Source organism: Dendrobates tinctorius, unplaced genomic scaffold (assembly GCF_039654945.1).
Source record: "Dendrobates tinctorius isolate UK_male_01 unplaced genomic scaffold, ASM3965494v1 ptg000513l, whole genome shotgun sequence".
Classification (NCBI taxonomy): domain Eukaryota; kingdom Metazoa; phylum Chordata; class Amphibia; order Anura; family Dendrobatidae; genus Dendrobates; species Dendrobates tinctorius.
The window spans coordinates 233,387-258,199 of record NW_027362172.1 but is presented as its reverse complement, the minus strand read 5'-3'; the positions used below and the strand labels follow the sequence as shown (position 1 = coordinate 258,199).

General features: G+C 46.0%; 1 protein-coding gene and 1 non-coding gene across 5 annotated transcripts in view; both read right to left on the bottom strand.

Moving 5' to 3' along the window:
* KANSL2 (KAT8 regulatory NSL complex subunit 2) overlaps nucleotides 1-24,813 on the bottom strand; it is a 30,360-nt gene that overhangs the window by 4,079 nt on the left and 1,468 nt on the right. For 3 of the 4 annotated variants that reach the window (XR_012227669.1, XM_073564981.1, XM_073564982.1), the window contains exons 3-9: nucleotides 12,188-12,366; nucleotides 11,755-11,869; nucleotides 8,669-8,832; nucleotides 8,230-8,396; nucleotides 6,709-6,805; nucleotides 5,143-5,396; nucleotides 4,881-5,066 (exon numbers count right to left, since the gene is read on the bottom strand). Coding sequence is in view for 3 of the 4 variants with exons in the window: in XM_073564981.1 (XP_073421082.1) it covers nucleotides 4,881-5,066; nucleotides 5,143-5,396; nucleotides 6,709-6,805; nucleotides 8,230-8,396; nucleotides 8,669-8,832; nucleotides 11,755-11,869; nucleotides 12,188-12,366 (1,162 nt within the window). In the remaining variant the exon portion in view is untranslated. The remainder of the gene's footprint in view (nucleotides 1-4,880; nucleotides 5,067-5,142; nucleotides 5,397-6,708; nucleotides 6,806-8,229; nucleotides 8,397-8,668; nucleotides 8,833-11,754; nucleotides 11,870-12,187; nucleotides 12,367-24,813) is intronic. The other variant, XM_073564983.1, reaches the window with a different exon arrangement.
* LOC141078156 (small nucleolar RNA SNORA2/SNORA34 family) lies at nucleotides 6,915-7,051 on the bottom strand. Its single transcript, XR_012227672.1, has one exon. It is a non-coding gene; the product is annotated as a small nucleolar RNA SNORA2/SNORA34 family (small nucleolar RNA).

Genomic DNA, 24,813 nt, shown 5'->3' with positions numbered 1-24,813 from the left:
GGAAATCATGTCGAGAGAGAACCCAGCCTGTGCTAAAATCCCGGATTCAACGGCCATGCAGTCAAAGACAGGGCCCCGAGTTCTGGTGGTAAATCGGGCCCTGAGAAAGCAGATCCGTGCGATCTGGAAGTCGCCAGGGGACGTCGGCAACTAGTTGTATTAGTTCTGCATACCATGCTCGGCACGGCCAATCTGGTGCAACTAGGATCACTGGTACACCCTTCGATCTTCTTGATGACCCTCGGAAGCAAGGGAAGAGGGGGAAAGATGTACGGGAGCCGGAAGCGGTCCCATGGCAGAACTAGGGCGTCCGCTCCGATGGCGCATGGATCGGGCAATGAACCGAGACACCTTGTTTAGTTTGGAGGCCATGAGGTCCACATCCAGTCACCCAATGATGACAAATCTGGGGAAAGACTTCCGGATGAAGAGACCACTCTCCCGAGGCAATGCCTTGGCGACTGAAAAAAAAACAAAAAACTGCTGCCCAATTTTCTACGCCCGGGATGTAAATTGCTGAGATGGGTGAATGGTTGTTCTCGGGCCAATGGAGGATGTGACTCACTTCGTGCATGGCCATCCTGCTCCGGGTACCTCCCTGGCGGCTGATATACGCTACAGCCGTGGTGTTGTCAGATTGGATCCTGATGGGGTGACCTGCGAGATGGTGGAAACTCCATAGAGCAAATCTGATCGCACGTATCTCCAAAATGTTGATGGGGAGACGTGACTCTCGGGTCGACCAACGACCCCTGTGCCGTGTGGTGACGAAAGACCACACGACAGCCGAGAAGACTTGCGTCGGTGGTTACTATCAACCATCTTACTGGGAGAAAAGACCTCCCTTGATTCAGGGAGGACGTCAGAGTCCACCACCTGAGGGCTTGCCTGACCCGCAGGGACAGAAGGATCCGACGGTCCAGGGAGAACGGGTTCTTGTCCCAAGCTAACAGCAACGCATGTTGTAAAGGACAGAGATGGAACTGTGCAAATGGAATTGCTTCCATCGCAGCCACCATCTTGCCGAGAACTCTCATGCTGAAACGAATGGAGTGAGAAGCTGGACGGGAAAGAGTCCGCACTGCCTGTTGTAAGGCTTGCATTTTTTCGGGAGGGAGAATGACCAACCTGCGGGAAGTGTCCAAGATCATTCCTAAAAAGGAAATCTGCTGAGCCGGTTTCGGGGAAGACTTTGCAAAGTTTATCTTCCACCCCAGGCGCGAAAGTGTATTTACGGTTACCGCCACGGATTCCTCGCAGGTTGGAAGGGACGGACCCTTGATGAGGTCGTCCAGATACGGTAACACCACTACTCCGAGAGTGGAGAATGGCCACGACAGCTGCCATGACCTTGGTAAAGACCTTGGGGGCAGTGGCGAGTCCGAAGTGCAAGGTAATGAACTGGAAGGGTTCCTCGTGAATTGCAAAACGCAGGATCTGCTGGTGAGATGGGCAGATCGGAATGTGAAGGTAAGCGTCCTTGATGTCGATGGATGCTAGGAACTCCCCTTTTTTCATGGAAGCGACAACTGATCGGAGAGATTCCATTCGGAATCACCGAACCGTGACAAACTGATTTAACAGTTTGAGATCCGGAAATGGATCGCATCGTCCCGTCTTTCTTTGGAACCACAAAAAGGTTTGAATAAAATCCTCTGAACCTTTCGTGATGAGGGACCGGAATGATGACTCCGTCCCGTAAGAGAGCCTGAATAGCCCGAAGGAAGGCTCTTAGTTTTCCTCTCCCCCAAGGGAAAGACATCTTGTATCCGGAGGACACCAGCTCCCTGACTCACTTGTCGTGGACGACCGTGAGCCAGGTGTGGCTGAAGGAAAGTAGGCGACCGCCTACTCTGTCGGCGTCCGCCAGATACCGCAACAAGTCATTGGGTAGATCTATGAGATCTGGCTCCCCTGGATCCAGAAGCCCTAGGCCTGGGTTTCCAAGAGCGGTTAGGTCTGTATGAGACCTGGGAGCCTCTGTCTCCGCGGAGATGGACCTGATCCGGAAGAGAAGGCAGAGGAGGACCAACCGGAGTTTTTGCAAAAAGATTGAAAGCGCATCGGCTGTTGGCTGCGAAACGGCCGGACAGCCTTTTGTTGAGGAAGGAATTTACTTTTTCCCCCAGTAGCATCAGAAATGAGCTGATCCAGTTTCTCTCCAAAAAGACGACCCGTTTGAAAGGGGAGTGAAAAGTCAGCGATCTTTTAGATGTGGCCAGTCGCGGAGCCATAGGGCACTTCTAATGGAGATCGCATTAGCGGCTGTTTGAGCAGCGCAATTGGCGGCATCAAAAGAGGCGTCCACTACAAAGTCCGCTGCGTGAATTATCTGCCTGGCTACCATGGTTGCCTCCGGAGGAAGATTGGTGCCCTGGAAGGAAGTAATCAAGACTTCTGCCCAAGCGGCCATTGCCTTAGTGACCCAAATTGCCGCTTAAGATGGAAAAAGCGCTGCTCCTGAAGCTTCAAAAACTGAACGGGCAAGGTAGTCAATCTGACGATCGGAGGGGTTTCTGATTTTGGAACCCTCAGAAACGGATAGAAGCGTTTTTGAAGCAAGTCGCGATACAGGCGGGACCACCGGAGGGGACTGTAACCAATCCTTCATTAGGTCTGGATCAAAAGGGTATTTAGCCTGAGTAGACTTCTGCCCTGTGAACCGCTTATGCGGACGATCCCTATGTTTCTGGACAATTTCCTTGAAGTCCGGATGGCTGGTAAATAACATGCGCACACGCTTGGTTTTCTTAAGGCCGGTTTCACATTAGCGCTTTTTAAGCGCACGCACGGCCGGGGGTAGCTCCGCCCCCGAGCCGACTCTCTGCCCGGCGTGCCCGCCCCTTGCTTGTAGCGCCGCCTACTAGCGGACAGCGGCGCCTGCGATCGGCGCACCCTATCTTTAGCATAGGGTGCGCATATCGTGCGCAGGCCGTGCGCTAGTTGCGCTTTGACCTGCGCTGCGCACTTTTGACGGTGCGCCGTGCGCGCCAAAATCAAACTTTTCGGATTTTGGCGCGCACGGCACACCGTCAAAAGTGCGCAGCGCAGGTCAAAGCGCAACTAGCGCACGGCCTGCGCACCCTATGCTAAAGATAGGGTGCGCCGATCGCAGGCGCCGCTGTCCGCTAGTAGGCGGCGCTACAAGCAAGGGGCGGGCACGCCGGGCAGAGAGCCGGCTCGGGGGCGGAGCTACCCCCGGCCGTGCGTGCGCTTAAAAAGCGCTAATGTGAAACCGGCCTAAGTGAGATAGGATGTGCTGGAGCGGGAACATTATCCTCATCCAACTTCAGAATCCTGTTGACCGATTCTATAAGAGAATCAAGAGACTTTTGATCAGTAGGGGGATTCTGAGGGGCTGACGTGTCAGATTTGAATTCAGAGTCGTGTTCGCGGAGAACTCCAGGAGAGGGAGAGCGAGACAAGAGTCGCAAATGCAGAGGCGCGAACGGGACTAGGGGACGCATCATGGGTCCGCTTTCTAGAGACCTGACCATCCCTTGAACGAGTACGGCCCCTGATGGTGGACGGTTCCCGGCCAACGCCAGAGCCTTCCTTGGGGGGTAAGGACGCCTTCTGGCTTAAAGAGTCCTCGCGGAGGGAGAATATAGCCTGGGTCAGAGACTCCACCGACCGTAACAGGGACGCAGCCCACTCGGGCGCTAAACGCAGGAGGCCCGTCAGCAGGGGCGGTGAGGGGCGATTGAGCGCAGGTCGGGTCGCAGTCCGTGCACTGGGTAAGGCAGACTTGCAAGTGGTACACAAGGTAAAAAACGCAGTGTGCTTTTTAGCAGCCCGTCTAGCCTCCTTAGAGTGAGACAGCCCTGCGGTGTCACCCGGTATCTGGCAGAAAGCTCTCCTCACAGCTCGTGTCCAGAGCAGGCTGAGGTAAAAAGATATGGCCCTCGAGAATAGAATTGCGTGTCTCGTCAGGGATGAGAGGCGCCAAGGCGAGGGGGCGGCGATAATAGAGGGGGCGGCGCTATTCAAATTGCGGCCTAGTAGGCCGGAGGCTAAATTTTTGACCCTACCCGCGGTAGGCGCCGGTGGGCGGGGCTATTGAAATTGCGGCCTAGCAGGCCGGGGACTAAATTTTGCGGGCTACCCGCGGTAGCGCCGGTGCACCGCCGCTGACGCTACATCAGCACTTCTCCCGGGGGCCAGGACCCGTCCCCATACCTCAACTCCAGTGTTTAGCGCTGTCCGGCCATCCATGCAGGCTCTCATCCTCCTGGGCTGATGTAGCAGAGCTGGAGGAGTTCTTAAAGGGCCATGCTCAATCACTCCTCCCTATGATAGGGGGATGGAGAGCTATGAGGCCGATTCAGGGCCTACGTAAGCGCTGTCCAGTCTTCTCCATTCTGTACGCCTGCCCTCATATACGTGGATTACCGGACTCCGGTCGTAAGGATCATCGTGCTAGAGGAATCGGCCCCAAACGCCGCAGGAAAGTGTACGGGGAGGTATACTCCGCATGCTTGCCTATTGTTCGTTCGGGGGAGAGCGGGACGTAGAAAGGAACAGTCACCCCCTTCACTCAGTTAATTAAAAAATAAACATTTACAGAAAATGTCAAAAATAAAATAAAAACGGTGGGGTCTGAAACCAGACCCAAGTGCCTCCTACAGACACTAAGCATGAACTGGAGATCTCTCATCCAGCGAGAGGGTGTATACTGCAGGGGAGGAGTTAACTTTTTTCTGGTTTATTTAATGTTTCCTAGTGGCAAGCAGCATAACATCCACTGTCTGTGTCCCCCAATGAGGTGTAGGAGAAAAAAAAAAATATTTTTAAATGACTCACTCAGGTGACTAATAGACACACATTATCCATTAAACACATGACTAGAAGTAGAAGGAGCAAAATGAAGCTTTACATACCTGACCTACTGATCCCACCAGGGAGTCAGCGGTCAGAAGAGTGTCACTTGTAGGGGTCTGGTCAGCGTCATCTGCAATCATTTCAAATGGGGTTTTTGAAACATCATTCAAAGCTGCATCAGCTGAGGGATCAAAGAGGAGAGGAGATGGAGGACACTGCATTCCATCACCTACAACATCAAGGTCCTAAGAATGGAAAGAAAGTATGACAAACTGTTTTTTCCTTTAAACTACAATTGTATTTATTCCCCAAAGGACTTACATCACTGAACTCGAGAGGCAAGTTCTCAGTCGGCTGTAGCTCGGCTGCGCTCAAGTACAGCTCCACAGGAGCCACATCCATGGGCTCTGGCACAGGCAGAACTGGTTCAGACTTGTACATTGGTGATGGTAAACTGTAGTGAAGAGGGCAGCAGGGATCTTCAGATAGACTCACTGGAAGAGGCTTGTTGCAAGGAACTTCTTCAGAACCCACACACATCTTAAAAAGAACTTGGTTACTGTCTTGACAAATGTCTGATAATACTGAATTAAGGATAGTTTTACAGGTTGTGAAAAACAATAAACACCTTTACAACAAAGTTCTCCGATTACTGCAATTGCTAGCTAGTGAAGGCTAAAATTCAGAGCCTGCTACATACATCTGCACCCTCCTTGTTGCATCACATCCTGTGGAGGGAAGGGTGTTAAAGATTAACTATTGAATGTTAAACAATTAAATCTTATCTCTAATAGGTCACCTCACCATTATAAAATGAAAAATTACATATCTAAACAGAATGTAGATTTTCTAAGAAATGCACACCTCAATTTAGGATGACTGTCAAGTACAGTTTTAGAGAGATCTTTATTTTTGATTATTAATGCAATAGCTGACATTTAAGGGAACCTGTCAACCCCCAGGGCGTTTTTCACTAAAAAAGCCACCTTCAGCAGCACTAAGCAATCTGTGAAGAGGTATGGAGTGTCACCGCCTCCCAGCTGTCCATCAACCCTGTCTACAGAGTCCCTGCATCGCCTCCTGCTTTTGTATTTGCCGCCGTTACATGTTGTCGGGCACCTGTGCTGTGACAACAGTTCTCGGGCATGCGCACTGCGCGTTGCCCGGGAGCTGCCATCAAGCTACTGCGCCTGCGTGTTTCTGCGTCCCAAGATTCCCAGCCCCACAGTGTGAATACTTCATAACACACTAGGGGCGGGATCTGGGGACTCAAACACGCAGGCGGGATAGCCTGATTTCAGCTCCTGGGCAGCGCGCATTGCGCATGCCCGAGAACTGTTGTAACGGCGGCAAATACAAAAGGAGGCGGTGCAGGGACGCTAAAGAGGGGTGTTGATGGACAGCTTGGAGGCAGCAACATTCCATACCTCTGTGACAGGATGCAGGTATGAGGAACGATTTATAAAAGTCTATCTTTTTGGCGTTAATGGGGGTCAGAAACACAAGAGCCACCTTCAGAGAATGCAGCCTTAGGCCGGAGTCACACTACAACGAGATACGGCCGAGTCTCGCAGGTTAAAACCCAAGCTCTGGCACCGGCACTCCAGAGCGGAGCGTGCAGCTCCATGTATTACTGTGCGGCTGCACGCTCCGCTCCGGAGTGCCGGCGCCAGAGCTTGGTTTTAACCTGCGAGACTCGGCCGTATTACGCTGTGTGTGATCTCGGCCTTAGTGCTGCTGAAGGTGGCTCTTTTAGTGAAAAACGCCCTGGGGGGAGGGGGGTTACAGGTTCCCTTTTATTTAAAAGATTAAAGATATTTTTTTAACTACATAAAACACAGAACAAACACGCACTTGTAATTAAGCTGCCCACAAGTCAAAGGATACGGGACAGGCAATGTCTGCTCAAAGGAAGGCTTGGATTAGAGCAGCGTACATCTTCAACAAAGGCAAGGCAGCGTTGGCTGGATCTAGTGGTGTGCGCCTGTATTAAGAGGAACAAAGTTTTTCTTTCAAAGTTGTGACCATCAGTACATTATCACTATTGGATATGGACACAGGTTCAGCATTATTACCATTATGACTCATAACGTACTTGTTTCTTCAGACTGAAATAGCTGGAACTACATGGGGTAAACAGCACAGCTAACAGACCACAGGAAGAGTTCTTATAGGCACCTGCTTGAAACTCACAGCTACAAACAAGCCACGAGCCTTGATTCAGGGCCTGATCACCTATGATACCTCAGGTTTTAGGCTGTCATACAAACCCACCTGTTTCTTCTAATTTTACATGATGACATTATGGACATATTTTTCAACTTTTGAAGTAAATATGGACTTTTAAAGGAGTTTTTGGATGCTGGAATTAAGTGTCTTAATTGGGAAGACTATTCATTTCATAAGCCAGTTTTAAAGCAAACCTGTCAGCAGGATTTTGCCAAGAAAGCTACAGACAGCGTCAGGTTGGCAGTGTTAAACTGATTAAATTATACCTGTTTTGAAGAAACCAGTCTTGAAGTTCTTGTGTAATTAGTGTTAAAAGTTTTCAGTTAAGATGCTCGTGCTTCGGGGCAGGACTGTAGACAGTCTCATCTTACTAACCTGACCACAGGCCGTCGTCCCAAAGCACAAACATATTCCTTATCATAGAGACAGAGAGAGAGACTTTGTGCTTCAGTGCGATCTGTGGGCAGGTCTCTCCCTTGGTCTCTCTTAAGGCCCTTTTACATTTAGCGATGCACCAGCGATCCCGACCACGATACGACCCAGTCAGGATCGCTGGTGCATCGCTAAATGATCGGTAGTGAGCTGCCACACAGGCAGATCTCACAGCGATGAAGCAGCGATACAGCGGACGATACTTACCTTTCAGACGCGGCGATCCTGACGTCCTCCCGCCCGCCTCCACACGTCGCTCGTCGGCGCCAGCAGGAAGCGCCCGACGAGAAATAGAGCTGCGCGATTAACGACAACGGGGGAGCCGGTCGGAGGTAAGTATCACACATAGCGATATCGCTAGCGATATCGCTGCTGCGTCACCAAATCGGTGACGCTTTAGCGATATCGCTATGTGTAAAACCCCCTTTACTTAGCAGGAAGATAAGACTGCCTACAGTCCTGCCCCGGAGCACAAGCATCTCAAAAACTGAAAACTTAAAACACTGATTATACAAGAACCAGAAGACAGATTTCTTCACCCCTGATATCATTTTAATCAGTGTAACACTTCTTAGCCTTATTTCTGTCCAGAACAAGGTAATAGAGCACCTTTTCTGCAAAATGTAATCTAAATAGGAGTGTCAAAAAAAATTAAAATCTTTTTAGTTGCTACAAGAGTTAAAACAAAGAAAAACCCCACAAACCAAAATACTACTGACTGCTTAATAGCATAATCAAGACCTATACCTGTTGGGATCCACCCTCTGTGGCCAAAATACGACGTTCTTTCAGTTGTCGATGTAAAAGCGCCTCTATGCCATATCGTTTTCGATAACGTCGTAATGCTTTTAATTTTCTCAGGTTGTCACGCTCTTTGGAGGAGAGTCCCTCTGGTCCAGTGAGAAGACTACTCCCTAGGGTAAGGGAGAGACAATATACTGACCACCAGAATAAGCTAAAAATAAATGTAAACAAGAATGTAAAAAAAAACAAAAAACGCAGTCCGAGTTAGGGTTTGCTGGATTGTAAATGTACAATTTTCTTAGAAAAAGGAGTTTCCAAGTCATGTAAATGTTAAACATTAAGATTACTGGTAAACTTCACAACATAAAAAAGGAATAGTATATTTTACATGAACAGTTATTTAATGGCATCTCCACATCCAGGTATAGGTAAAAATACATACCAATGGTTTCATGTTCCGTCCTTGAATTGTGCAAGTAATTTCTTTTCTTCTCCTTTAGCAAATGCTGCAATCTCTTGAACTGATCGATGTACAGAGATTGGAGTCTAATGAGTTTCTCACGCATGATAAGAGTCACTTCTTCAGCAGTGTAAACACCTGCATGCCTACAAATTAAATAGATATTAAATCACCCGACGCCCTAGAACAAAGCATGCACTTTTATTCATATTTAACTATTCAATGAAACTGCAAGGTTATTTAAAAGCAGAAATCGCATAAAGAATACATTCATGGAATCCTTCAGAGGTACAATACGATGGACATGATATATCCAGTCCTGACCACCACCAATACGACTTAAAACTAACCTGAGATTAGTAAATAGCATCACCCAACAGGTGAAAATGCAGCAGTCGATAGCTGAACACTATTCTGACAACTTGCTGCATCAGTTTTGATCGATGTTTGCACCGACCAGGACCATTTAAGCCCTTAGATGCTGCTGTCAATAATGACTGCATCTAGATTGTTAACAGAATGTGGGGGCTCCCTCTTTAACCACATCTGCACCCTGAAATCACGATTGTGTGGCCCTGATGCTTGCCATGGCAATTCACAGCCTTCGAGCTTGCCGGTTACAGTGAAACGTTCAGAAGTTAACATTTAGGCGTTAAAAATATTTTTCTTTCCTGTCTTGCCACTTTGCATTAATTCCAGAAAAGCATCTGAAGGGTTAACACGACTGACAGCAGTTTTGAATATGTAGAGGGGGTGCAGCTTTTAAAATAGGATCACTTGAGGGTTTTCAAACATTTAGATCCCTCAAATTCACTTCAAAACTGAATAGGTCTCTCTAAAGTTTTGTACAGCCCCTTGAAAAAATGAACAATTTCTGCTACGATTTTAAAAGTTAAAAGAAAGGTTTACAGATGGTGCTGATATAACGCAGATATTAGGTAAATGTTATTTATTAACTATTTTGTGTGACAAGACTGTCTGGATTAAAGGGATAGTCAAAGATTGAAAATTGCAAGTTTTTATAAATATAAAATTTTTTACATTTTTATAAATAGGCGCAAAACAAAATACTTAATTTTACCAACACGAAAAAAAAAAAATCACTGGGATATGTTGAAACATTTTAGCATTGTTGACACCGGAAAGATTTTAAAAATTGGGCCTGGTAACTTCGATGTTAAACCCCCCCCCACACACACACCAAATATATAGTATGTATTTTTTTTTTTAACTTAACTCTATTCATTTCTACGCATTTTATGGCATGCTGCAAAAAGTGAACGTTTGACTATCCATATTTTTGCAGTAAAGCTAGGATTTCAACCATTGGTGTTATGGATGCATTCAACATATAATCTGCAGAGACCACCGATTTATTCAAAAGGTAAAATTCAGCCCTGATACAAGCAATTTCAAAGGAACTGCATATATGGATTCTAAGGTGCTGCAACTTGTGTGTGGTGGAACTAAAAGACTAAGCCCCTCATAACACTTCTGCTGCATATAAAGCGAATCTGTCAGTATAATAGTCCCTCCAAAGCTGGCTATATGGGCATATGCAAATGAGCTGTTAAGATTTATGGGTCAGACACAGATGCAAGAGAATCTGCCTCCAGGAATTTTATACGATCTCACTGCAGATCTGTGTGTGATTATACCTGACACATCTCTAAATTCCTCTCAGTTTCCATTCAGGAAGCCAGTGTTGTAACATTGTTACAATACAGCGGAACTCACAGACACAAAAGATGTGTTGTCTCACACTGGGAACTCCCCTTCATGTAAAATAAGCTCTGGAGGCAGAGTCTCGTGCAGATCAGTGTCCGGGCCTATAGTCCTGAACAGCTCATTTACATGTAAGAAAAACATGAGATTTCTATGGAATAAGACACCAGATCACAAAAATAAAGATATTATTTTATCCAGCTTCCTATGACCTACAGGCTCATGTGGACGGCTTAGGAGGTTTGATCCTGACAGATTCCCTTCATCCCCTTCTCAAAATCCACTGTACAAGTATGATGTAAGTCATCAATCTCTGGGGGCACACCATTCTTTGTGCCCACTGGCTGCTCCACGACAGTAATCCATCAGTGCCCTGCGATCATATGACAGACTGGGTTCTGTTGAAGACCCTCATGCCAGTCATCACGAAGCTCCATTGAAACAGTCTGTGGCTGGGAATCAAATGAGACAGCGATTTTCGCAATATGCAAGCAATACTGTGCTCTTGCTGAATACGTAGTACAAGCGATCAGACAATCGCAGCTTCATGTCTTTTAAGGGAACTGACAAATACGGTAAAAAAAAAACAAACAAAAAAAAAAAAACAAAGTATAGCTGGGTGCATAAAAGTCCAATTAAAATATAAAATTAGGCTACTGTGTAAAGTTTAAACACAGTGTAAAGAGAAAAAAAAAAAAGCCCAAACAGTGGGGTTTATTTTAATCACAGCAATACAGGGATCAAAGTGCCATGTCTATCCCAAAATGCTACCAAAGTCATTGTATTACAACTTAAAAACCTCACAGTTCCACCAACTTAAAAAATGATGGGTCTCAGAAGATAGCAACATCTTAACATTATTAATTTTTTCACCTGTAGAACAAAAACACACCTAGCACTAAATATGAGCCATATGAAGGCTCTGGAAATATAATTTCTGGTCATCAGAAGTGGTCCTGGGTTCAGAAGTTATTCTTTCAGAGCACTCAAGGGGAAAACATATTTGGTGTTGTGTGTGAAGGCCTGCTAACTCATTTTAGTCCTTAAGCCATACTCTCTCACTGTCACCGCTGAACTTGATGCGGATATCTCCAGATCAGAACATCTTTGAAGTATATTTACAAGTTCTATGCCATCAGTAAGAATGCATCGAATGGACAATCCCTTTAGTTTTGTCAAAGACAAAAAGGACATGGAGAAGATGTAGGTGCCTGTAACTAAAGGCATTTCAAAAGGCTAAAATGGTGTATTAAATTGGAGCAAGGACATAAAAAATTTTTAAATCTCTGACAATATCACCATATTTTTGCAAATACAGTAAAAATTAAATATCCAAGACTTACTTCAGAGGGTCCTCCTGATCACTATCCAGACTGTCTGCTTCACTATCAAGATCTCCCATCCAGGTCTGGTCCACTGTTACTGCCTCATGTTCACCATCACTGTAGCTGTCCTCATCTGAATACAAATTACAGTAAAGTAATGGATCACCGTGAAAATATAATGAGTGGATAACTTTTTTGATGAAGGTTCAACAATTCAGCTACATCTTAGGAATAACAAAGAGATACTGATGAGCATTAAAAAGCTTAACGTGACTTAACGAGAAACTGACCTTGTGGAACTGACCTTGTGGATGCTTTCACATAATTGTAAACTGCTAATAATGGTGAGTTTTTAGAAATATTCTAACACTTTTGTACAGAAGCACAGAAATCCTTTTATGTATTAGTTGCAAACAATGTGAAGGGAATGTACAGAGAAAACAATACTTACCAAGAATTCGACTTGCTTCGCTTCTATTGCTTTCTTGGGCCTGAGTGCCAAGATCTCCTCGAGAATATGAGCTAAGTTGATATAACAAAGATTCGCTGGTTGGCCCTGGGTTTGACTTCTTGATTTGAGCCTGGATAGCTAGGGCATTTCTTCGTGCATGCTCAGCACAGTAGGAAACACTGCAAAGATTAAAATAAAATTAGAGATATAGAAATCATTTTACATAATTACATTTTGGCAAGTCATTCTTTCACCAGGCAGTGAATAGTAACGTGATGTACAAAACTAACTGATCCAGTGTAATTTAAGGATTGTGTATAGTCATGGCCAGAAGTGGAGGCTGACATTTTCTTTTTCCACAAAGCTTGCCACTGGTTTTTACATTGACAGTTTGTATTAACGCAACATTTTTTGGAAATTAATATAATCACTTAATAATTAAGCCCATTCCTTGCCATGAAAATTAACCGGATATCATTTCAGCAATTATCTTGCCATCTCAAAACAAAAAGTTAAGGACAAGGCAGCTGATACAATTCAATAAGCATGACGGAAATAAGAGCAGACTGGTTGCTTTAAAAGGAGGGAGGTGCTTGAAATGATTGTCTTTTGTTAGCCGCTGATTACAGGTTAACCATGGTTAAGCATCAATATTCTCTTGAAGTAGACGTCCACTCTGGCGAAACTGCAAAGGCTGCAGGTCACTTGACAATAGTCACCAGCTGGGAACAGCAGTGCTAGCTTTGCCAAAAACGCGCCATTGTAGGAGAGCATACTTTGATTAAGCATGGGTGGTCCAGTAGTGGAAAAAAACGAGTAAGGGCCTAAATAATAATTACAACACCCAAATGTTCTGTTTTTCTACCAAACATGAATTCTGAAAGAGGTCCTAGTTCTGTTAGTTAAAGCTGCACTAAAATTAAGCCATATTTTTGCAGGAAACCAGACATTTTCTCATTAAGCTACATGACCTTGTCTCAATGACAAGTCCCTTTAACCTCTTAGTGACAGAGCTAATTTGAACCTTAATGACTAGGCCAAATTCTCCAATTCTGACAAGTGTCACTTTATGTGGTAATAACTCTGGAACGCTTGAACTGATCTCACGAATTCTGAAAGGATCTTTTTTCGTGACATATTGTACTTCATGGTAGGGGTAATATGTCAGTATGATTTGGGTATATTTATGAAATTATGAAAAAATTGAGAATTTCACAATTTTCAAACTTTTAATTGTTTGACCTTAAATCATACTTATACCACACACAAAATTGTAAACTCCTCACAAGTGACCATGACCCTATTTTGGAAACTAAACCCAAAGATTTTATCCAGGGGTATAGTGAGGATTTGTAACCCAAAGGTATTTCACAGAATTTGGTAACATTAGGTAGTGTGAGGCAGTGACCAGTGTCACATGTAGGGGGCTCCGTGTTCCCCCCCAGGATGCACACGGAGGCGTATTGAGGCCATGGGAGTGCCTTGAAGTCACAGGCGTAGCCGTGACTACAATGCAGGATAAAAGAGAGTATAGATCTTGGACATGCTGGTTGTCCAAGGCAGATTTAGGGAAAACCTGCTCTGGGCTTGTGTTTTGAAACAGGCTACAGATGGTATTGGTGCAGTCCGTTTCATTCCCGGACCGGGTTTTCCATGTGGCCCACGGCCACAGATTCCAGGTAAAAACCCTGCAGTAAAGGGTTAAGGGTATGTGCACACGGTGCGGATTCTGCTGTGGATCCGCAGCGTTTCTGCAGCTGCGGGTCCGCAGCAGATTTAGGTGCGTTGTATAGTACCATTGTTTTCAATGGTAAACTGGAAAACGCTGTCCATATGCTGCGGATTTTTCCGCGCGGTTTTGCTGCGGTTTACAATCCGCAGCATGTCAATTCTTTAGTGCAGAACCGCTGCAGTTTCACATCTCATCCATTATGAGCTGTAAAGCCGCAGACAAAACAGCAGGACTTTAGTCCTGCGGATTTATCTGCGGTTTTTACTACATAATCCACAGAGCCAAAAAACTCTGTGTGCACATAGCCTTAGGTGTCAGGGTCAGTTTTGTTTTTGCAAGAGTGCAGAGCAGAAGGGTCTGCAGAGCTCCACCTGTGTGAGGCAACACAGGCAAGCGGAGTCAAACAGCCAAGGTAGCTGAAAGGCCTGGCACCACAGTGGACACAGCTGTGCAGTCACCCACAGCAACAGGTCTTGGAGGTGGACTGGCGTGTTTATTTGGCTGCAATCTGACAGACTTATCTTGTTTCCCGGCTGCGATCCGGAGGACATCCCTTTGTCTACTTTGTGAGTACTCTGAACATTAAAGAGACTTTTGTTTTAGAACTTTTCTGTGGTCATTGTCTATCACACTGCACCAATCCCGCTGCACTACAGTAGTCATATTGAATATGTCATCATTAGTGTTGAGAGCAAGTGCTTGGGTATGCATCAGGTGCTCGATATGCATCAGGTGCTCGATATGCACAGTATCGCAGGTGCTTCAGCAGCGAGCACTTGCGCTCAACACTGGTTGTCATATCGTCATTTCTTTAACTTTTGAAAAAACCCTTAACCCAACAATGAAAATACCATATTTTTTGGACCATAAGACGCACTTTTTTCCCCCCAAAATTATGGGGAAAAGTGGGGGGTGCGTCTTATGGTCGCAATATACTTACTTGCGACCATGGCTGGTGCCGCAGGGCTCTGTGGTGGCAGCTCTGTGCTCGGCGGGGGGCTCCGCCGGCATTTCCTCGAATCCCGGAGGCCCCCGCACATCCGTTGCTGGCTGCCGCCATGTTGCGATGGCCTCCGGGAACGGCGCATTTCAGGTTCAGATCTCGCTGCCGAGATTTGAATCTCATCTCCTGAGATCTCGGGACGAGAGCTGAACCAGAGCATGCGCCGTCCCCGGATCGGCGGCCATCTTCCTGGCGTCCATGTTCCCGGAGGCCACCGCAACATGGCAGCAGCCAGCAACGGATGTGCGGGGGCCTCTGGGCTTCGAGGAAATGCCGGCAGTGCATCCTGCATCAGAGCCGCCGCCCCTGCACCGGAGCACAGCCCGCCACCACACCACAGAGCCCACCTGCCCGAGCACAGCCCACCTGCCCCAGGACAGAGCTGCCGCCACCGCACCAGCCTGGACCACTGAATGACCTGTGACCACTCCTCCACATGTGCTGGATCCCTTCCCAGGTAAGCTGAATTCGAACTGTAAGACGGACCCCCATTTGACACATTATTTTTTTCCCTATTTTGCTTCTGAAAATTTGGGGTTCATCTTATAGTCCGAAAAATACGGTAAATGTAATTTAACTAAGAGGATGACATACTAATTATTGCCTTTTAATCCCTGTGACAGACCCTATCACAGTGATCAAAATGAAACAATATGAAAACTACCTGCTGTTGCCATGTGCCGGGCCTTCCAATCTCAGCGGGTGCACTGGGTATGTGGCCGCCTTTTTTTTTTTTCCCAGGAAGGAGGCAGAAGGTCGGCAGTCAAGGTACCGAGAGGGACCTCATTTCTCTCTCTAACATGCATATGTCAGAAGAGAAAAGTTTTTGATAGCCAGCACATTTTTTATGATTGCCATTATTCGCTGAATAACGGTGATCATGGACCAGAAAAACCAATCCCTATAACCTTATTTCCGATCAATTGGACATACCTTATATACTCGTGTATAAGCCGAGATTTTCAGCCCATTTTTGGGGGCTGAAAGTCCCCCCTCTCGGCTTGTACGCAAGACATATACCCGGGGGGGGGGGGGGGGGGTCAGAGACCATAATCAACTCCTGGCACATCTCTGCAGCCCCTGCTTCCTGCACTCAGCGGTCAACTGGTACCGCTCACAAAACTCATGAATTTGCGCATATTTATGAGTTTAATGAGCGGTACCACGTGACCGCTGAATGCAGGAGGAAGCAGACGACAGAGGGAGAAGCAGGGGCTGCAGAGAAGACCGTGCGCCAGGAGGGGTGAGTATGACAGGGGCAGAGTAATATTCACCTGTCCCGGTTCCATCGCCATGCACCGCTGTGTCTCCGGGTCCTCCTGCTGTGACGGCAGAGGGCGCGATGTAGTCAGTGTGCGCCATCTGCTGTCAATGCAGAGACCCGGAGACACAGCGGTGGACGGCGATGGAACAGGGGCCGGCTTATACACAAGTATATACGGTAAATTTCACACAAAAAACCCAAGATGGTCCAGAAAAAAAATTGTTGTCATCCTCAACTTAATATTTGGTTGGAATAAATAACTGCAATCACTCGCTTCCTCTAGCCATCAACAAGCTTCTAAGGGCACCGTCACACATAGCGACGCATCAGCGATCCAGACAATGATATGAACTTGTCAGGATCACTGGTGTGTCGCTACATGATCGCTGGTGAGCTGCCAAATAGGCAGCCTCACCAGCGATCAGCACCACGCGGGTAACAAGCGACGCACGTCGCTTAGTTACCCACTGTGTACCTCACTTACCAGCGCGCTGGTAACCAAGGTACACATCAGGTTTCTAAGCGGCACCTAGAAACACGATGTGTACCTTGGTTACCAGCGCCAGCTCACTGATCTCCCGCCTGCCACACGCAGCGATGCGTGCTGGCCAGTGGGAGACCAGCGATAAAAAAAAAAAAAAGTCCTGGCCATTCCAGGACGATCAGCGATACCCGACAGAGGGGTCGGTCACTGGTAAAGTGCCCGTTACACATAGCGATATCGCTAGCAATATCGCTGTAACGTCACCGATTTTGTGACGTAGCAGTGATATTGCTAGCGATATCGCTACATGTGATACTTACCTCCAACCGGCTCCCCCGCTGGTTATCGCTGATCGCACGAGAAGGTCCTGGACCACTTCTCGTCGGGCGCTTCCTGCTGGGCTTCCTGTGGTGCCGACGAGCAACGCATGGACGCGGGCGGGAGGACGTCAGGATCGCCGCGTCTGACAGGTAAGTAGCGACCCCCGACCCCTGCTTTCTCGCTGGTGAGATCTGCCTGTGTGGCAGCTCACTAGCGACCACTTAGCGATGCACCAGAGATCCATATCGTTGCCGGGATCGCTGGTGCATCGCTAAGTGTAACGGTACCCTAAGTGTCACAGCGATCTCACTGGTGAGATCACTGTTGCGTCACAAAACTTGTGACTCAGCAGCGATCTCGCTAGCGAGATCGGTGTGTGACGGGGGCTTTACACCTCAACTGGAATTCTGGGCCACATTTCTTTTGCAAACTGCTCTAGGTCTCATATCTGAAGAGAGCCTTCTCCCAACAGCAATTTTAGGATCTCTCCACGGGTGTTCAATGGGATTTATATCCAGAATCATTGCTGTCTACAGAACTCGCCAGCGCATTATTAAATCCATTTCTGGGTGCTTCTTGAAGTTTGGGGTCATTGTCCTGCTGAAAGATCCATGACCTAGGGAAGCAAATCCAGCTTTCTGACACTGGGTACTACATTGTCACCCAAAATCCATCAATCCTGTAGATAAATCCCTGATGGCGGTGCCGGCAGCTGATACTCGAAAAATGGGGTGACAGATTCCCTTTAACCCCTTCCTGACATGAGACGTACTATCCCGTCCATGGGACCCGGGCCCCTATGCCCATGGACGGGATAGTACGTCTAGCGCGATCAGCGGCGCCCACGTGGTGAGCGCCGCTGATCGCGGCCGGGTGTCAGCTGATTATCACAGCTGACACCCGGCACAATGTGTCAGGGGCGGTCACGGACCGCCCCCGACACGTTAACCCCTTGCACACCGCGATCTGCGGGGGGCTCCTTTCCTCCAGGCCCCCGAATCCAAGATGGCGACGGGGGCCTTCGGGGGCCTGAGGAAGCTGGCTTCCTCAGTGCCTGCAAAGCGCAGGCATGAGGAAGCCTTCTGCAGTGCCTGTGTCAGATTGCTGATCTGTCACAGTGATCTGTGATGTGACAGATCAGCGATCTGTCACAGGACAGTGATGTCCCACCTGGGACTATTTAATAAAGTAAAAAAAAAAAAAATAAAAAAAAAGTGTTAAAATAATAAAAAAAAAAAAAAAAAAAAAAAAAAAAAAAAATCGCCAAATAAATTAGAAAAAAAAAATATTCCCCCAATAAATCAATTTTTTGGAAATAATAATAAAAAAAAAAACAATAAAAGTACACATATTAGGTATCGCCGTGTCCGTAATGACCCGCCCTATAAAACTGCCCAATTAGTTAACCCCTTTAGCGAATCCCTTAAAAAATAAAAAACGAAGCAAAAAATGATTTATTATCATACCGCCAAACAAAAAGTGTAATAACACGCGATCAAAAAGACGCATATAAATATCCATGGTACCGCTGAAAACGTCATCTTGTCCCGCAAAAAACGAGCCGCCACACAGCATCATCAGCAAAAAAATAAAAAAGTTATAGCTCGCAGAATAAAGCGATGCAAAAATAATTATTTTTTATATAAAATAGTTTTCATTGCATAAAACCGACAAAAACATAAAAAAATGACATAAATGAGGTATCGCTGTAACCGTACTGACCCGAAGAATAAAACCGCTTTATCAATTTTACCGCTCACGGAATGGTGTAAACGCACCCCCCCAAAAGAAATTCATGAAACGCTAGTTTTTGTTCATTCTGTGTCCCAAAAATAGGAATAAAAAGCGATCAAAAAATGTCACGTGCCCGAAAATGGTACCAATAAAAACGTCAACTCGTCCCGCAAAAAATAAGACCTCACATGACTCGGTGGGTCAAAATACGGAAAAATTATAGCTCTCAATATGTGGTGATGCAAAAACTATTTTTACAATAAAAAGCGTCTTAGCGTGCGACAGCTGCCAAATATAAAAACCGCCATAAGTAGTAACTCAAACCCCCCGTCATCACCCCCTTAGTTATGGAAAAATAATAAAATTAAAAAAAAAAAAAGTATTTATCTCCATTTTCGCGTTAGGGCTAGCGTTAGGGGTGTGTTGGGGTTAGGGTTGGAGTTATAATTGGGGGGTTTCCACTGTTTGGGCACATCAGGGGCTCTCCAAATGCAACATGGCGTCTGATCTCAATTCCAGCCAATTCTGAGTTGAAAAAGTCAAATGTTGCTCCTTCCCTTCCAAGCTCTGCCATGCGCCCAAACAGTGTTTTACCCCCACATGTAGGGTATCAACCTACTCAGGACAAATTGCAGAACAATTTTTGGGGTCCAATATATCCTGTTACCCTTAGGAAAATAAAAATTGGGGGCAAAAATAGCATTTTTGTGGAAAAAAATGATTTTTTTATTTTCACGTCCGAGTGTTATAAACTTCTGTGAAGCACTTGGGGGTTCAAAGTGCTCACCACACATCTAGATAAGTTCCGTGGGGGGTCTAGTGTCCAAAATGGGGTCACTTGTGGGGAGTTTCAATAGTTCAGGTACATCAGGGGCTCTCCAAACGCACATGACACCCGCAGACCATTCCATCAAAGTCTGCATTCCAAAACGTCACTGCTTCCCTTCCGAGCCCCGACGTGTGTCCATACAGTAGTTTTCTCCCACATATGGGGTGTCAGCGTACTCAGGCCAAATTGGACAACAACTTTTGGGGGTCCAATTTCTCCTGTTACCCTTGGGAAAATGAAAAAATTGGGGACTAATTGATCATGTTTCTGGAAAAAATACGATTTTTTTATTTTCATGCCCTGGCATTATAAACTTCTGTGAAGCTCTTGGGGGTTCAAAGTGCTCACCTCACATCTAGATAAGTTCCTTAGTGGGTCTAGTTTTCAAAATGGGGTCATTTGTGGGGGGTTTCCACTGTTTTGGTACATCAGGGGTTTTCCAAACGCGACATGGTGTCCGATCTCAATTCCAGCCAAAAACGTCAAATGGCGCTGCTTCCCTTCCGAGCTCTGCCATGCGCCCAAATAGTGGTTTACCCCCACATGTGGGGTATCAGCGTACTCAGGACAAATTGCACAATAACTTTTAGGGTCCTGTTACCCTTGGAAAAATAAGAATTGAGGGTGAAAAGATCATTTTTGTGGAAAAAATATGATTTTTTAATTGTATGGCTTTATGTTATAAACTTCTGTGAAGCCCATGGGGGTTCAAAGTTCTCACCACATATCTAGATAAGTTCCTTTGGGGGTCTAGTTTCCAAAATGGGGTCACTTGTAGGGGGTTTCCACTGTTTAGGTACATCAGGGACTCTCCAAACGTGACATGGCGTCCAATCTGAATTCCAGCCAATTTTGCATTGAAAAAGTCAAACGGCGCTCCTTCCATTCTGAGCTCTGCCATGCACCGAAACAGTGGTTCCCCCCCACATATCAGGTATCTGCGTACTCAGGACAAATTGCACAATAACTTTTGCAGTCCAATTTCTCCTGTTACCCTTGGTAAAATAAAAAAAAATGAACCTGAAGTATTTTTTTTATGAAAAAAAGTTAGATGTTCATTTTTTTTTTTTAAATATTCAAAAAAATTCCTGTGACGCACCTAAAGGGTTAATAAACTTCTTGAATGTGGTTTTGAGCACTTTAAGGGGTGCAGTTTTTAGAATGGTGTCACTTTTGGGTATTTTCTATCATATAGACCCCTCAAAGTGGCTTCAAATGTGATGTGGTCCTAAAAATAAAATGGTGTTGTAAAAATGAGAAACCGCTGGTCAACTTTTAACCCTTATAACTTCCTAACAAAAAAAAAATTTTGGTTCCAAAATTGTGCTGATGTAAAGTAAACATGTGGGAAATGTTAGTTATCAAGTTTTTTGTGTGCCGTATCTCTGTGATTTAAGGGCATAAAAATTCAAAGTTGGAAAATTGCGAAATTTTCAAAATTTTCACCAAATTTCCGTTTTTCTCACAAATAAACGCAAGTTATTTGAATTAAATTTTACCACTAACATGAAGTACAATATGTCACGAGAAAACAATGTCAGAATCACCGGGATCCATGGAAGCGTTCCAGAGTTATGACCTCATAAAGGTACAGTAGTCAGAATTGTAAAAATTGGCCCGGTTATGAACGTGCAAACCACCCTTGGGGGTGAAGGGGTTAAGCAATGTACCGCTCCTTTGCCTCATCTTCCCGGGAATCTGTGCGCACCTGAATGATTGACAGTTTAGACCAGCAGCATCACTGTTCCGCTGGCATGATTTGTGCACACTTCCATGCTGCTATCAGAGGCACCTGTGTTTCTGCAGCATCAGAAGAAGCAGGGGCACAACCTAAAAAGATCCAGTCGGCTTCAGAGGAACACTGTAGCAAAGAGCTTGAAAGCGCTAGGCACCTTCGATAGGAAACTGGCCACCTCAAATTGCAGAGGTGAATCTAACAGAGGCAATAAGTGCAAAGCTATACAAGCATAAAATCCTATTTAACAAAAAATAATTTAGGGTTTCTTAAAGACCTTGTAATTTTACCAATTTTAATAAGCAAAACCTCTTAGGATCACAACTAAAAATCAGGGCTGTGGAGTCTGTAAGCCAAACTTCCGACTTCACAGCCCTGCCTCACTACTGAGCATGTACATAAAGTGCAGCACAGATTCATCTCAGCTAAAAGCAGAGATCATTAAATCAGGCACAGAACAGACATTTATAGGACATTTCATAACTTTCCCAAATTCTTATCAAAATGTTTACAGTGCATACTGAGTTTAAATACTGTATCTAAATTATACATTTTAGCAGTTGGTCTACTTTATACCAACGCAAACAAAATGGACCCAGACTCACAGCCCCAATAAAAACTGCCCATATGTCTGCCAATGTATACCAAGTAAAACTATGATAGGTGGGTTCACACCATTTGAGATGCAGCATTAAACATCCGTTCAGTAATGTAATAGTTTAAAAGCTCAATTGCACAGGAAGACCGCTCTTCAGATGCGCACTGAACGATCTAAAATAGATATTTCAAGGAGCGTAGGCTCCTACTGTTCTCAGTATAAAAAGTCCTGTTTATACATGATATTCTGTCAAAAATGGAGGTCTTTTCTTAAGCACAACAGATCATTTCACTCGATGAATGAGTGATTTGCCCATTTAGACTGAAATATTATTACAAAACGAGAGTCCCTAGGAGCGCTCAATCATGATAATTTTGCTGTGTAAGTAGACCCAAAGCCTTAGGCTGGCTTCCCACATCAATCTTTCACAGAACAAGTGTGAACCAGGGCTGTGGAGTCGATAAGTCAAACCTCCAACTGCACAGCAATGCCTCGCCCGGATGTGAACCACAATGAGTTCAGGTCAAGAATCCTGCCACCATTATGTACATTGAGGTCCTTGGATTATGAAAAGTGTATGTGTGAATCTAGCCTGAAGGCACATTTACATGTAGTAGAATGACTGCAGATTTCAACTGGCCTTGTGGATAGAGATAAAGAAAGCCTCTGTTCTGCAAATCCCATGTTCATGTGTCCAACGATCAGTTAAAAGGGTTCCAACAGAAAACCGTTGGCAAAAAAAGCTGTGACGACAACTTTTTAGTCTGTTTTCCAAAAAAAAAAAAAAAAAAAAAAAAAACTCTGAATTTTTTTTTTTTTAAAAAAGACAAACATTGAAATTTCTGGAGAACGGATTTATTGGGAATGGAAAACAACTGATGGCTAACAGATGCAGCAAGCAAAAAATGATCTGACAGAAATGGGAAGAACCATGGATGGCTAATTAACACATTGTTGTCCATAGACTTCAATGATTAAACAAATGTTCCAGCAAACTTTTTGACAAACTGACTACCTAAGGCTATTTTAGTCAGTTTGTCAAAAAGCCTTAGGTTGTGAAAAATGTGACAATAGTCTTTGGTTCATCGGCATGATCAGCAAGCTGTGTTCGACAGATGGGACGGACTGCAAATCTTCTTGAAAGGAGATTTTATTTACCCTGGGTCATATCTTTGCAGCATGACACACATGATAGTGCCAGACAGGTTTGCTGTCCTCCCGTCCAGTTGTCAGGCTGAGTTCACAAGTGGCGTTTTTTTCGCGTTTCTGCGGCGGTTTTAACCACGCGATTTTGCCGCGAAAACGTGAAAAATAAGCATCCCATGCATTCCTATGGGATTCCGCAATGCTGTGCTAATGCTGCGGTTTTTACCGCGGCGGAATCGCTTTGCGGTAAAAAACGCAGCATGCTAACTAATTTTGCGGAATCGCGGTGATCCCGCACCCATAGGAATGCATTGTTCCGCTTCCTTCCCGCATGTGGCTGTGCACACCAATGCGAAAAGTAAGCAGAAAAATTGCGGATGGTACCCACGGTCCGGAGGAGAGGAGACTGTCCTCCGGGCTTTGGGTACCATATCCCTGTAAAAAATAGAATTTAAAATAAAAAATATTGTTAATCTCACCTTCCGACGTCCCGCGCAGCCTTCCCGCCTCTCTCCACGCTCCCAGTACTGCTTTGCGAAAATGTGGGCGATGACGTCTGTTCTCGCGGGATCGCGAAGTCTCGCGATCCCACGAGAACGTACGTCATCGCGGGCATTTTAGCAAAGGATTACTGGGAACGGGAGCTTGGAGAGGCGGGAAGGCTGCGTGGGACGTCGGAAGGTAAGAACAACACCATTTTTTTTTTTATTATTTTTTTTTTACATTTTATCTTTTACTACTGATGCTGCATAGGCGGCCTCAGTAGTAAAAAGTTGGTCACACTTGTCAAACACTATTTTTGGCGAGTGTGACCAACCTGTCAATCAGTTCTCCAAGCGATGCTACAGATCGCTTGGAAAACGCTAGCATTTTGCAAGCTAATTACGCTTGCAAAATGCTAGTTTTTCCGCGGTAAAATCGCGGGAATTTAAAATGCGATTTTCCCGCGGAATGGAATTCCGGAATTCTCGAGGTAATTTCCGCAAGAGTTCCGCTACTTGTGAACCCAGCCTCAGACTAAAGAGCTGGCTGCTGGACTGAAGTCCCGCAAACCCGTTCTCCCATCCCTACCTGTGGGCAGATATGCCGCAGTATAGCGCAGTGCCCTCAAAGTGGGTGAGATCTTTACAAAACTTGTTAAAAATATGTATTTACAGATTCACATGCATAATACACAGCCAATTGTTTCTCCAGATTGTTACCACAAGTTTCACCCTTAAGGCCTGTTTCACACTGCTCGCGAGAGAGAAAGCGAGCGAGCGCGAGAGAGAGAAAGCGAGCGCGAGAGAGAGCGAGCGAGCGCGAGCGAGCGAGCGAGCGCGAGAGAGAGAGCGAGCGAGCGCGAGAGAGAGAGCGAGCGAGCGAGCGCGAGAGCGAGAGCGAGCGCGAGAGCGAGCGAGCGCGAGAGAGAGAGCGAGCGAGCGCGAGAGAGAGAGCGAGCGAGCGCGAGAGAGAGAGAGAGAGCGAGCGAGCGCGAGAGAGAGAGAGCGAGCGCGAGAGAGAGAGAGCGAGCGCGAGAGAGAGAGAGCGAGCGCGAGAGAGCGAGCGCGAGAGAGAAAGCGAGCGAGCGCGAGAGAGAGAGCGAGCGAGAGAGAAAGCGAGCGAGCGCGAGAGAGAGCGAGCGCGAGAGAGCGAGCGCGAGAGAAAGCGAGCGAAAGAGAGCGAGCGAACGAGAGCGAGCGAACGAGAGCGAGCGAACGAGAGCGAGCGAACGAGAGCGAGCGAACGAGAGCGAGCGAACGAGAGCGAGCGAACGAGAGCGAGCGAACGAGAGCGAGCG